This window comes from Temnothorax curvispinosus, unplaced genomic scaffold (genome assembly GCF_003070985.1).
Source record: "Temnothorax curvispinosus isolate PA1 unplaced genomic scaffold, ASM307098v1 QBEX01014453.1, whole genome shotgun sequence".
Taxonomy (NCBI): domain Eukaryota; kingdom Metazoa; phylum Arthropoda; class Insecta; order Hymenoptera; family Formicidae; genus Temnothorax; species Temnothorax curvispinosus.
This window is the reverse complement of record NW_020224233.1, coordinates 1-14,911: the sequence shown is the minus strand read 5'-3', so window position 1 is coordinate 14,911 and position 14,911 is coordinate 1. Positions and strand designations below refer to the sequence as shown.

The following is a 14,911-nucleotide window of genomic DNA, read 5'->3' as shown; positions in this document are numbered from 1 at the left end:
CTTTCTAAAAGTAGGGTTATGTCGGGCGCAGCGTTAGTTGTTCGCTAGCAGTGAAGTAGCACAGTCGTAAAGCGGGCGTGGGGTCGATATCGACCCCAGTCGTGACTTGCCGTTTGAGTTTCGTCACGGTAAGCTAATTTTATTTTTTCGCTAGAATCAATATATATCATGTATTATTACGTAATCTGAGCATAAATAGTCATAAATATTATTTAAGACGAAATATCACACAATTTAGTCGGTAAAAATCCCGTTGCCTAAGAAGATTGACATTTCGCAGAAAATGGCTGGGCGATATAATGTTTCATTTTTTTCATATTTTTTACTATTTTGTATCAAATAAAAATGAAATAATACTTAAAATACAATTTTTTATGGTTTTTTCATCGACTTTTTCCGTATTTCAACTTTGCGAATTTCTTCATCTTTATAGTCCCAAATAAATATACTTTTTGAACAGAACATAGCGATGACAATTTTTTTCTAATAGTCTAATGTGTCCTCTTTAAAACCCCGTTTGAAATTTTAAAATCGGTTGATTACAAAAAAAGATACAAATTTTTGTTTAAAAAAAGAGGTTTTTGCTGATTTTCTGCGTTTTTCAGTCTTTAAATGGATTTTTCACTAACTAAACTTGAGTAAAATTAAATTTACCGTATACCATTCTCTTCGTTATTAAAAAACGAAGAAATTCATGTAGGTTTAAAGGCCCTTTATTTCTGTAGGACCGGTTTTACGATCAAATAAAGCGTGGGGTCGATATTGCCCCCAGTCATGGATTAGAAGGTCAAAAAAATGTATCATGGATTCTAGGGTTATAAATGGTATAGCTAAGAAAGCTTAATCGAGACTGTACAAAAAAAAGGATTAATTCTTATATAAATAATTATTATTTTAATTATTATTCGTATATATGTTAGATTTAGCTGTATAACAGACAGAGCCATATTACACAAGTATGACGTTTTAATTTTTTTTCTTATGGAAGGATTTTTTGCACTCTATCCAATCGCCACGCAAATCTGCGGAGAACATATAGCATTTAGAGTGACACCGACAAAAATAAGTCGATTGCCTCACCGCGCTCTGCGTGCGTTGCGGCGCATCTTAATAAAAGAGCGTGCACATACGTCCTTCCGCCTCTGAGGCCGCCGGTGGCCATTTAGAAACCAATGAGCTTCTAATGAAGGTGGAGCTTGCGACGGAAATCTCCACCTACTCTTAAAACGCTCTATTTCCCTCCGCTCGTCGGCGACGAGCGACACAGCGCGAGCCGAGAGAGGATCGCGAGGAACGCGAGAGAACGAGAGAGGAAGAGAGAGTGAGAGAGAAAGAAAGAGAGATCGGAGGTGGAGAGCCGATGAGGACCTTTAAGTACGTCTTAACTCGGCCAAGTCAGTTGGCATCTCGCTGTCCGAGAGCAAAATGACGCTTTCGTTTTCGAGCGCGATCCCGCGATCGGACGAGCCCGATCGGCAGGTTGTAACGCCGCTGTAACTCCGCGACAGTGGAAATTACGGTCTCCGCAGTTTACGTCACGCTTAACGCAAATTACGATCTATGACGGACGTGTATCGATCGTTTAAGTTCGGAAGTGAATAGAAAACTTTCAAGCCAAGTTTGCTTTATGAGATAAAAGTTGGTCCAGCGGAAGTTGGTGAGAAAGCGTGAGGGAAAGTGGGGTAGTAGTCGGCGGGTATCAGGTATATATGTCAGGAAACTTTATGATCGAAGTTAGGAGGCATAAGATACTAACGAACTTGATCAAAACTCGGTGTAGAAGTTGCGAGAGTATAAAATTACGTTGATTGGAAAGCGCCAATTGTGAAATGTCAACTGTATCGTAAAACTCCGGAGAATCGGATATCTCGTGATTTTGCGCAGCAGTGAGAACGAGATTAATTTCTAATCGTTAAACTTAAATTTCTCGACGTATTTCCATAAATATACCGCAATCAAGACCCAAGCATTAATAAAGTACATCATCGTTAGTAAAAAAAAAATCATGGTTATTTCAGATTTTTCAATTTTTATTACTTTATTTACTCAGTTTTATCAGAATCTTACTGACATAAGAATTAGCTAGGAAAAAGAAAGAAAAAAATATGTAGAACAATATATCCGTAATCGGTGATGATAGCTGAGGTCAAATCGTGATCGTCGTTGCGCGATAAAATGCCAATTGGCGGGTACCGTAGTTTAAGGGTTAATAAGCTTAATCGACACTCGATAAGAATTGCCTCAGCTAGGTCATTGGTTGGCCTAGCATAAAATTCAAATACGTCACGAAATTTTCAGATTTTTTTCAGAAGTCAATTCTTTCTACCTAGATAAGAATTCAGTTGTACACATATATATTATATGCATTTACATTGTTTATAATTTTTTATAAATATAATAATATTACTTATGTGCATTTGTATATTATAATTAATACTTGTGTATATCAGCAATACGCAAAATATATCTAATTATTTGATCAGTAATATAAATGGCAAGAAAATAAAGAGGCAATCATAAAAAAATGGTCAATTCGGAAAAAAAATTAAATAAATATCAAAGATCTGTGTTCTAATAATTGGAGCGGTCGGGAACTTCTCTAGCCAGAAAAATCACCGCTCTAATTATTATTCGGGCGGTGAGGAAATTCGGAACCCCGGATGTGTACCTAACGACGACCAGAAGCCCGTAACGAATTGTAATTGAATTGGGACGCGTGCGCGGATTTTAACCGCCTGATTACGCTCATAAATATCGAAATTAGCATATTTTCCGACAGCGAGAAAGCCAGATGAATTTTACTTGAATATTGAATGAGACGCGCGTGACAAATCGAAAATTGGACGACGCATGTGTATTAACACATGTACATATATCTTTATAAAATTACCGCCGTAAGTGCAATAAGGCATGCGCCTGTGACAAGAATAATTTACGACGACAATTCAATTCGTATTGCCGTATTCTTGAGATTATAGCGATAATTTTAGAACGATCGATCGCAGTTAATTAATAAAACGACAATTTATAATAAATGCAAAATGAAAAAGAAATATAGGTACGCATATATAAGATATAATTTATTAACAGTGATGCTGGAGGTTTCATTCTTTTCTGTCGCACATGTTTTGTCAATCACTTTTCTCGTCGAATCGTTTTTATAGAAAACAGTCTGTAAAAAGTGTTAATTTGTTTTATTATTTTACTTCTAGTAATAATTAAATTAAAATCCGTTCTTCTTGCAACATATTTGCGTTTGTTTACTCATAACTTTTCGATGTTTCTTACACATTTTCTGTTATATTTTTACATTATAGAAGGTGCTTAAACTGCCAAGAACATATTTCATCGTGAGAACGATATTAAATTATTGTACTTTATCAACGGTGTTTACGTCTATATACTCGGTTAAATTTTGCAAGACAGATATACTAAGAGAATTATTTATATACGGTTGAAGTATGAACGAGTTTCAAACAGTCTACGAACACTTTGCAACCGCTGGCACGTGGCCCTAATTGCACCGTCACGCTCGAGCTCGAAAATGCTTTAATTAACATTTCCCAAGACAAATTACGCATAAACGTGCGGGTTCCGCACACTCACCGCCATAAATAATCGTCATTCTTTATCGATCACATACGTTAAATTGATAAAATCTTTTATCCGAAATCTTTCGTTAAAAGATTCAAAATTCTAGTTCAACGTGTGCATATATATTTTTCCATTTCAATTTAAAGAGCAAATACGTACAACTGAGAAAAGTAGATGTAGTTCTGAAAAAAGACTGTTTCAAGAAATTGAGTTGATTTTAGCGGATCGGAATTGCTTTGCACCAAACCATTATCATCTTGTTTCTTTTCTGCCTCGTTCAAATTACGAATAGACCTAGATTCTAATACGTCACACCTCTATTTAGCCGCACTTAGTGCTAAATGCGGACGCCCAATTCCAAATTTTAATCTCCCGATACGAAGATTGCGCTCAGGGTCAACGTGAGATAAATAGCATTACCCGATTTAACGTTAAACGTATGACGAGAATACGTGCTACAATCAAGCCAATTCGCAAAAAATATTACGGTAAAACACGACCATAATTTATAACGCTGATTGTTGTCACAATTTCGATGTCACATTTTATATATAACGTCTCAGATATAGAAAATGATCATAAATGCTGCAGATTGGTTCGCCAGAAATATAAAGAAGAAAAAAGAGAAGGAGAAATTATTATTAAATCGTTAAAACGACTGACTTTTTTAATATATAGATATGATCGAATAATCATGTGTGTTACGAGAATTTGTCATAAATTATTACATTATTATTATTAATATATCTATTAATAATATTAATCTAATAATTATCACATATGGAAAAATATACTTGAGAAGAAAGACTTACTATTGTAAACATCTCTACCCAAGAAAAATTAATAAATAAATTTATTATAAGAATTAAATTGATTATAAGAAATTGATTACCACAGTTATATTTCTTTTTCTCTTTTTGTTTTAACAAAAAATATACAGCCATGTATAATGAATAAGCGAGAGTGACAGAAATTAGAGTCATCATATGGAAAATTACTGTCTTTTCGGACACGCATGTAGGCTTAAAAAAGTCCCTTAATGTAATGCCGCAAGGTCCACCCTTTTATTATTATACATATGTTGAAAATTCGTTTGACATCGCGTGGTGGAACACCAGCACGTGGACATGCGATATCGCGCCTCTCACAATATTTACACTGTAAACCTATATCTCACTTGAATATCATCCAAAGTAGAACGATACAAATGTGCGTTTCACGGCACACATCTCAGATTCATCTCGCACACACGTCTTATACGTCTTATATCACGTCGCGAATTGGCTCGTCCAGATTATCTTCGTGCATTTTGAATTTCCACTACAATTCCGAGCCAGTTTCTGGCTGATATTTTGAGAATCCCGGCTGAATAATCATGTCGCGTGAAATTAAACCGCGAGTCTGGTCGCAGCTTCGTTTCGAGACGGATTACATCGTGTTTCATTGCAGCGGTGTATATAGCACGGTGCACGTTGGCGCTAATAGCAAAATGACAATAGTAAAAATATAACTTTATATTGTTAATTCGAGTATAATTGTAATGTATCAATATTTCAAGTCATTCTACCTCGCAGGTGAGATTCTATCTCGCGAAATTGAGACGACGATGCTCGCGTCGACGCCCGGTGATATAAATACGCGGGATGTGAAGGATGTGTTAAAAAATTAGAAGACCCCGCGAGAAGAGCGGAGAACTTGGCAATGGTATTCGTATTGATTGCCATGCCGACGTGAGAGGGAAGGTGCAGCGCCAAAAGAGAGCGCGGGGTGAAGAAAAAAAATGTTAGCCGCGACGGACGCGGAGCAAGGCGCGAACAACGGCGGCGTGATAGTGTCGCAGCTCGCGAATTCGCACACTCCGCAGGACTTCACGGTCTCGCGCCTGCTGTCCACGCCGACGCACTCCTTGGGTAAGGAATACGAAAGTATAGTATTTTGTAATTGTATAAAATGGGACATTGTTTAATTATCTAGCAAATTGTTAATTAAACGTTCTCATAACGAAGGACTTTTTAATGAAAGTTTCTTGATACTAACTTGCGAATAAGAAAGTTATTGCTTTCTCTTATTTTCCATCGTTAATTATTCGAAAATAGCACTCGATAATTACTTTGTAACTAGAATCTCACTATAATTATAATTTTATGAAATTGTATGTATACTATATACTCGCACAATTAATTTCAATGAAATTTTATGGAATATGGAAAATGCGTTACCAGCGCATGAGAACGCAGCATCTATTGCGAGTGACTTAATCGTATCCCTTCGCATTTAATCCGCGGTTCACGACGCACTTGATTTCATCGAAATCGCGCGTTTCCAGTCATGCTGCTCGCATTATGCCGCTTTGATGAATGCCCAAGTATAGTGGAGTCATTCAAAGAATGGCCGCGGCTGTTAGACGACCCGCGCGCGCGTTCCTTTTTTCCCCCCTTTTTTCCTTTTTTTTTTTGATGCAGGCCGCCGGTATCGCGAGCGGCATCTTCGAGACCGCCACGTTTCGCTGTGCGATAGAGAGACCATCGAGAAAAATAATTTCACATTCTTCTCGCGGAGCAACGTTTTTACGCGCGCGAAAAGTATATGTATAACCGTAAGCGATCGAGATTGACGTTCGTTCTGCGCGAACGATATTTCTATTATGTCGAAAATAACAGGTTTCGATATTTTCCGTCGAATATAATTGAATGTGCACATTTCGAAAAGGGCACATCTCTGAAAATTAAAATTTTTCAGGAATGAAAAAAAAACTGATTTATTTTTAAACTATTGTACCCAGTACATAACTATGCAATTTGCATTTTAGAGTCAAGTCATAATAGAATATGAAAGAAAAAATATTTTTAAGGTATTGTTATATGATTAGAGTGAATATTAGTGAAAAGACCTATATAAACCAAAAAATGCGAGATGTGCTCTTTTCGAAATTGCACATTTAATTATAGTAAAACACTAGAAACTTTTAAATCTCGAAAGCAAATTATACAACCATTTAACGTGCATATACAATAGCAGAAATTATATAACAATAGCATATTAAAGAGAGTGCAAATGCTTAAAGATGTCTAATAGGAAAATATGCCACTTTATCAGGAAAATAAATGAACAAAAGAAATTTCCAGTTATTTCGAAGACCGGATTGACTGTGAGATATCACTGACACGTGTTACGTTTCATAGATTGCAGCGAGACTTCTTCTGCTGCTGGGAACAGAAGACCCAGGAGAAGCAGGACGACCTTCTCGGCGCAACAGTTAGCCGCGTTGGAAAGGGTCTTCGAGAAAACGCACTATCCGGATGCCTTCGTCCGCGAGGAACTGGCGACTAGGGTGTCCTTATCGGAGGCCAGAGTGCAGGTAATATGATGTAATGTAGTTGCATGCTCCACTATGGTAAAAACCGGGACAGATATAAACGAAAGTTTTTCTTTTGATAAATTTATTTATAAATTTTTGAGAAATATTGTATATGTATATCAAAAATCTATCTAGAAATTTGTAAGAAAATAATTGACTCCTTTCTTCTTTATATTTATCATTTTATTTAACATATAGATATGTTTATAATCTAATAAAAAATTCTGGTTTGTTTGACTTTTTATGTTCCATTTTACTTTAATATTTCTAATTTCTAATAATGCACAGTGAACTATATACTATCTATATAATAAATACATAAATTGTATTGCTTGAGAGCTGATCTCTCAGATCTCTTTAGATTATATTTCTACTTATGACATAAATAACGAAAGCGTTAATTGTGGATTGGTGCGAAGCAATTAAGAAATAATTTCCTAATCATTTCGAATGCTTATTTCACCCGACAAATATTTGATGCATTGTCACGTTCTCTTGGTAATTTAGATTATATAAACACGTTTGTACCATAGTCTCATTTATTTACTGGCTTTAAGAATCTAAACATATAATAGAAGTGTGTGAAAAGAGCTCATAACGTTGATTGTCTCGAGGAACATACAACTGAATTGAAATCCAGAAAATATTAGATAAACAGAAATAAAGGATCAAATTGGGATACATCGGTAAAGTGTATCATTCGCAATGAAGTTCGATCTTTGTTCCACCCTTTGGTCGAGGATGATGGAACGTGGCGGAACGACAAACCGCCGCCTCGAGATGTTCACCAACCGGCTAGCCAATCAACCGAGCAACCGACCAACCCACAGAGGAACGAGCGGACCGCTCTTTGAAGCTGTCTTCCACTCGGTAACCGAGAAGACTAGCTGTCCGAGAAAGTATCACGACGTGCACATGTGTTAGGCTCTTGTACCGAACGTAACGCGTCGCCAGTAACACGAGGGAAAGAAAGATGAAGAAGAAGAAGGAGGATGATGAAGGGGAGGAGGAGGCGGCGGAAGGTGGAGGTCGCGGACAGCTAGGCAGAAAATCGGAGGAGACAGGTTGTCAGAGCGGCGAGAGAGATGGGGAGAATGAGAAAGATAGAGAGCTATGATTAGCCGGACGGCGACGCGCGCTCCAGCATCTGCGCGCTCCGGCGTCGTGCGTCGAGCACGTGTTTGCGTCGCCGTCGCCGTCGCCGTCGCCGTCGCCGTCGCCAGCGGTCCATGCCGCGTACACGCGTCTGTCTGCGTCGTCGGTACGCCTGCCAGGAGCCGTCACGCTGTCCCGTCTTCGGTCGGCGCGCCGCGTCCTTCCATCCCTCCGGCCCCGCCGCGCCGCCGCGTCTTCCCGCTCGAAGACGCGAGATTTTTGGAGTAACGCGAGACGAGAAGGCGCGTCAATAGCGCGAGAGAGCGTATCAAGTGTTGCGCCGACGGTTTTTCGTTAGAAGAGGTGATTCTCTGAGAGCGGAGAGCGTGTTCTTCAAATCGAATTTATTTGTCTTGTGCAAGCTTGGTCTTCCTCGCGAGTGATGTCGGACGAGGAGCATTTGCGATAGTCGGGTCATGTCAGATCCATTAGATTTTCGCCGAAGATGTTCCTAAAAGGCGGCGTGGTCCTTTGAGTCGGATTTGTTTGAGTTATATTCTAAGACTTCAATTCGTGGAATTTATTTGAGAGACAAGCGTACGCTTTTGAGAGGTCGGAAGAAACTCGATGAAGCGCTAATCAGTGAAGCTAAATTAATAAATATATACTTACACGTTAGATGACTAAAATAAAGATCCGCAAATGAATAAACTACCATCCGCAAAGAGACATTAAAGCACGACTTTGAGAAGCGTTAATCTTTTGGGTCAATAAATTGAATTTATTTATTGTGAATTTACTGTAATGCGTATCAGACACGTTTTCAGCAACACGTACGCCCCCAATCCTATAATTGATTCTTAAAAATTATGTTTTCTTATTGTCGCGATCATGCATAGAAGTAAAATTGCAATATTACTCTAGGAACTCTCTCTAGTACTCTAGTCCTTATTTTATTAAAATTTTTATTCATCCAATGAATTTAACACCCCAGTATCGAAAGAATAAAGCGCACAGTAATTTTAATGTGCTCCTTTCATTTTTTAAATATTTTTTTTCTCTTTTTCTTTATTGTCCTCAATTATTAATAATTTATAGAACAATAAAAATATATGCAATATGTAATAAAATAATGACAATGACTTTTAATTGAGATGTAAAAATTCCAGGTGACCATTTATGCAAAAAAAAAATCAAACACCCGTTCCCGGGTTAAAAATAGCAGATATATCCCCTCTGGTTTTCTTCTTTTATTATCCCCCAATCGCGTATAAAAACATCGATCCTGTTCGCACATAGAGAGTTCGTTTTATCATTTTTCATTCTTGTCAATCCCCAGAGGATTTCATCTTTAATAATCGACAGCGGAGATAAAAGCACCGCCAGCAAAAATGTACCATGTCGTTTTTTCTGTGCAGGTGTGGTTCCAGAATCGGCGGGCGAAGTTCCGACGGAACGAGCGGAGCTCGGCGATGAGCCGGGGCGTCTCCGCGGGCAGGGAGATGGAGGCCGCGCTACCGCTGCGCCCGATCAGGGTGTCGCATCCTCCGCAGCATCCGGCGGAGAGCAACGCGGAATCGTCGCAGGGCGCGGCTGCTACCACCCAAGTGACGGCGCAGTATTCTTACGGCGATTATTGGCGAGCGACGCCGCAGCATTACGCGGTGCAAACCGCCGCCGCGACCGCCGCCGGCTGCCACGGCTTCGCCGCGAACGGCGGCCTGGCGAACGTCGGCCTGCCGCCGTACCATCATCATCATCAGGCCGACATCCACCACGGCACCCTCGACGGTGCCGCCGTGAACGGTCTGAGCGCCCTGAGGCTGCGGGCGCACCCCTACGGCTCGACGTATCCAGCGATGCACGCGAGTATGTGACACTGTCCCTGGAAGTCGAGTCTCCGAGAACGCGAGAATGTAACGCCAAGTCTTTGAAAATGTAATTTAGCTCGAGAGAATTTAAGCTTTTGAAATCGAGATCGAATTTACTTAAATCACACAAAAAAATATTTTTATTAAAAAAAATACGTATGAAAAATGATCTTTCTCGAAGTTATAGAAGACTTAAGACGCGGCGCGGAACTGTTTCTTAGGACGTAGTATCCAGTTATAAATTCGTGCATTGAAGACTTGAATATTTATTACGGTTTTATTAACTTTCTTCTCTCGCGGAACAGACCGTTCGAGTTACTCCAATATTCTGGAGATATGAAGTGACGTAGATATGTGAAGAATTATTTATTGGGATTTTTATAAGTGACCAGAGTTTATTCGAATCATTCAAACCAAAGATAAGCTTGACTGTTAAGAATAAATTTGAGATCGTAGTCACGTCAAGATGATCTCGCGCAGCATCTAGCATCCCTGGGGCTATGTGCAAAAACGGTACGTCGGATATTCTACGAATTATCGCTGCAAACGTCCAACGTTGATCGTGTGCCTTATAACCAACGATAATGTTTAACTGATTAGATTAGGTTTAAGCTGTAAGTTCTGAACACACAGGGTAACAAGTAAATAAGTCATAGCGCTTCTTTTTCCCGTCGATAGAGTAGCACATTAAGTTATATGCGGAAGTGTATTGGAATATTTTAAGTACAGGATATACAGACGGCATTCTACACAGATTTGTGGCCTTATACAGATATATGTAGATGGTATAGACAACATCGTGTGCAATAAAAACATTGAGATCGGAGAACGTCTTCGGGTATGTTTCTCTCATTGATATATACATATATATAATCAGAAAAGTACACAACATATAGATATATGTAACAAATACATGTATATATGTACACATATCGAAATATATATTGGCACAGGATTAGAATACAGTCAGCCGGCGTATACATATTGATCGTTATTCGTATTTTGTGTCTCACTCAATGTATTATTCTCCCTCAGCAGGTACTATGGAGTTTTTTAAGCTCGTGGCACAAAACGTTGGTGTAATTAAAAGTAAAGTGCAAATAACACAAGATCTCACGTTCATAAAGTGGTATGATTAAAATTATTTTCTTTATTAATTCTTCTTTTAATAGATTTTTTTAACTTGGACGATATTTTACATGGAATGACTTAAACTTAACAGCTTAAAAAGATATATATTACCTGCTGAGGGTCAAATATCAACGACTACATCAATCATTTTGGACCATTTGATAATGATGTTATAATTTAACAAGACAAACATTCAAAAAACATCAAAAGGATACCTACAAGGTATCCAAAACGTTATAGCGTCTAGATAGACGCTTTTTCAACATTTTCACAACATTTTTCCTGACTTGTATTGCCTTGACGAGTATATCAACAACCTTGAAAAATTTCATCGAATATAAAATTCGAGATTTCGATCTTCATAAATTCATTTAAGGTCGCGTGTTACGCGTGTTATTTCCAACATATTTTTTATGTGCCTCAGTACTATACCGTTACTTGAACATTCTGCACAACATTGCTCCAGTCAAGCTTGGACGGGACCAGATAAAAAGCCGGTGCGATCTTACTTCCGCAGGGGCACTGACTGCCAGCGATCCAGCTGTACGCGCCGAGTTTTGTGTTACATTTAGGACAGTTCAGTTTGCCCTCAACGTTATGCGTAATGTCGGGCATCCAGGCCAACGGTTCTACGAAGTAGATCTTGTCGCAGAGCTCGACTCGCGCCGAGTCGTCTCTCCTCTGGATCAATTTGTCATAGCTCTCGCCGTCCTTCAGGACGCTTTTGACGCTGATATGCCGCCAGATCTGCTTCTCGCGCGGTGCATGGGGCAAAATGTTGCTGGCGCTCGCCACGATGCGACGGCACTTCTTACAACGATAAACCGACGGCTCAGGACGCATGGTTGTCAGCGCGGGATCCGGCTTGATTAGATCGACGCAGCTCTGGGGAAGAATGCGAGCTTTGCGCACCTTGTCGGCGGCGATCTGCAAACGATACATCTTGAACTGCACATTGGTACTGTCGACGCCGTAGTCCATGTTCTCGTAGAGCCGCAACTGCGCCACGAAGCCTGGGTTCGGCGCGACAAAGCGACGCTTCGATTTCACCACTTGGAGCGCATCCACGAAGCTCAACTTGCGCTTCTTCATGATGTACGCAATCACCAGGGTAGCGGATCGCGACACGCCGAAGTAACAATGCACCAGTACCCTGCCGTCAGAGTCGAGGGCACGGTCAATGAATTCGTAGGAGTCTTCGAAGTGCGTTAGCAGATCTTCTCGCGGCATATCCGTCATTTGAATATACTTAATGATTAAATTCGGAAGACGTTCCTGGATCTTTCTTGGCAACGGACATGAATCTATTGTTAATATACGAGTTATTCCAGCGTCCTTCAGCCAGTCAACATCTGTGGCAGCCGTCAAATTACCCAGGAACAAACCCGGCTCGATCTCGTCAAAGCTGCATGGGCCAGCATCAAAATCTTCTCTTGTTAACTTACTCGTGTCTCCCTTCGCCATACTCAGCACTCTGCAATCATGAGCAAAGCTGCGGAGGATATTTCTGAACCTAATCTTACCATTAGGCGTGCTATCTACTTCATTACATCCAAAATAGGTGGCGGATCAACGTATGACGCATTCCACATTGATATTATAGATAACATTTAAATTGAAATAACTGATACAGGAACGGAGAGTAGAAATTTAAAAGGTGGAAGTACATTTTCACTACATGTTTAGGTCTAATGGCACTTATTTAATTATTATTCTCTATTTACATATCATCCTTATAAAAATAAACATATATAAATATATTACTGAACAAAATATTAACAAGATAAAACTTAGATCACTAAAATTGAACGTATGTTCAATAAGTAAAATGTCTGCAGTATACTAGCAGTTTGCAAGCAGATGCGGGCAGAATATTACAGCAGCGTAGCATCAACCTGTATTACTCATTTCTGCTAGCAGAGCTCGCCAGTAGAATGTAAACAAAATCTGTCATTTCGTGTAATTATTTAAACGGAATATCATTTCTGCTATCAATCTGTTATCACAAAATAGGCTAACAGATTCTGTCAGATTTTTGCGGGCAAGATTTGTAGCAGACACTTTGCAAAATCTATTTTCGACAGATTTGACTATTTACAACATAAACCACAAGCAACACTAAACATGTGAGGAATGGATGCACAATAATTAATTGGCTAATCGCGATAGACCAAGGGACACGAAATTAATGGTATAAATTATAAAATGAACTTGCCTGGACAAAGAAAAGGTCATCCTTGCCGACAAAAGTATACAATACAGTAATAACGGCCATCAGATCTACTTTGGAGAGACATGCCTTGAAGGGAAGATTGTCGTTTGACTTGCAACTCACTTGGTGCCTCGTGATTTTTATTAAAGTATCTCGAATAACAAAACGACACGCGCGCGATATTCCATCAGCTGTTGCAGCCTGCTGCAGTCCGACGGGACTATTCAAAGAGGACGGCTTTCGATCAAATCATCTTCGAGAACTTTCGAGTCTACGCAAACGCAACGAGCCGGTGACGCTCACGCGCGAAATATCGCCGCTGTCCAACATCCAACCAACGTTATTGTCATCGAAAATGTAAATGACACGTCTCAGAATCAGCTGTGCACCTCAACGATTACCCTGTGTTCCTTTTTTACTGCCAGTACTGTTCGGTGCGTTCGGTATTGATTGTTATGGCTGTGTATTCACTGCCAGTACTGAAAATCTATAGTTACGTGACGCAAACTATATATTTTCAGCACTGCCAGTAAAAAAGAATCACGGGGTATATATGTAATTAAAGGTCTATCCAGACAAACTTGCATAGGTGCATAACCATATGCATAAAGAAACGGATTGGTCTATTTCCTTATGCACATGCATATGGATATGACATGGACCAATCAATTCTTATGCTTATGTTTATGCGCTATGCAAGTTTGTCTGGATTGACCTTTAATAAGGGTCGGCAGCTCCGTTAACTTATGGCGTTTTCGATTTACTACTCGACCCGACTCGGGTCGCATCAATGGACGTGGAATACATACATAGGCCGGTATTCATAATCAAATCTTATTTCAAGATCGTCTTAAGTAATATCTTAAGATGCTAATACGGCTTTGTGATTGGTTAGTGACATCTTAAGATTGTACTTAAGGGGATCCTATAGTAGCGGTAGTTACCGACATTTTTTCATTTTAAGGAATCTTTGAATTGGCTTTACAGAATTGCAAGTTTTTGGTCTAGAATTAAAGTACGCACAAAAATCTACATCGCGTTATATGATTTCATATCGGGAACGAAAAAAAATTAAAAATTTTACTAATTTGGGCACATACAACTGTCATCTGACGACAATAACAAAATTACTGCAGTTTATATATGTATAATGACACCAAGGCGACGTAGGGACAACATGTAGGAACAATATCTTGTAAATAAAACTAAGATTCAACGTCTAGAAAAAAAGATTTTGTAAAATGAAGTTTTATTAAGCAAAAGCACATTTAGGTTGACAGGATCGTCCGAGTTGAACCAATCAAAACATCCCATTTCGATCCCGTCACAAGAATGTAATAAAATGGGATGTTTTGATTGGTTAACTTGTGACGACGCGACGCGTGACGCGCTCAGTGGAAACTCAGCCTTAGTGCCCATCTACAATGACTACTAGGTGTTTTAAGCCCTAAGGGTGCCTCCCCATGCAAGACGGAATCTCGGAAAACGGAATCTCGGAATCATTCTGATTGGTTAATCCCATGAGGCTATTAGTTAGCCTTAGGCCGAGTTTCCACTGAGCGCGTCACGCATCGCGTTATCCGTCGCGACCAATCAAAACATCTTATTTTATTACATTATTTGTAATGGGATGTTTAGATTGGTTAAGCC

The 14,911-nt window shown here is 39.4% G+C and overlaps 2 protein-coding genes across 6 annotated transcripts; one reads left to right on the top strand and one right to left on the bottom strand.

The window, feature by feature from the left end:
- Window positions 1-1,386: 1,386 nt before the first annotated feature.
- On the top strand, window positions 1,387-10,887 carry LOC112464686 (paired mesoderm homeobox protein 2-like). 2 transcript variants are annotated; one of them, XM_025031822.1, is made up of 4 exons: window positions 1,387-1,703; window positions 5,169-5,504; window positions 6,777-6,952; window positions 9,466-10,887. In XM_025031822.1, exons 2-4 carry the CDS (start codon window positions 5,375-5,377, stop codon window positions 9,922-9,924), a joined length of 765 nt encoding a protein of 254 aa, XP_024887590.1. In that variant the 5' UTR covers window positions 1,387-1,703; window positions 5,169-5,374; the 3' UTR covers window positions 9,925-10,887. The 2 variants fall into 2 exon arrangements, with proteins under 2 accessions (XP_024887590.1, XP_024887591.1); XM_025031823.1 differs by lacking the exon at window positions 1,387-1,703 and adding an exon at window positions 4,992-5,092.
- LOC112464684 (dual specificity protein phosphatase MPK-4-like) lies at window positions 10,578-13,763 on the bottom strand. 4 transcript variants are annotated; one of them, XM_025031818.1, is made up of 2 exons: window positions 13,265-13,763; window positions 10,578-12,541 (listed from the first exon to the last, which is right to left on the bottom strand). In XM_025031818.1, exons 1-2 carry the CDS (start codon window positions 13,282-13,284, stop codon window positions 11,476-11,478), a joined length of 1,086 nt encoding a protein of 361 aa, XP_024887586.1. In that variant the 5' UTR covers window positions 13,285-13,763; the 3' UTR covers window positions 10,578-11,475. The 4 variants fall into 4 exon arrangements, with proteins under 4 accessions (XP_024887586.1, XP_024887587.1, XP_024887589.1 ...); XM_025031819.1 differs by having other exon boundaries at window positions 10,578-12,523; window positions 13,265-13,762; XM_025031821.1 differs by having other exon boundaries at window positions 13,385-13,762.
- Between the last annotated feature and the right edge of the window lie 1,148 nt (window positions 13,764-14,911).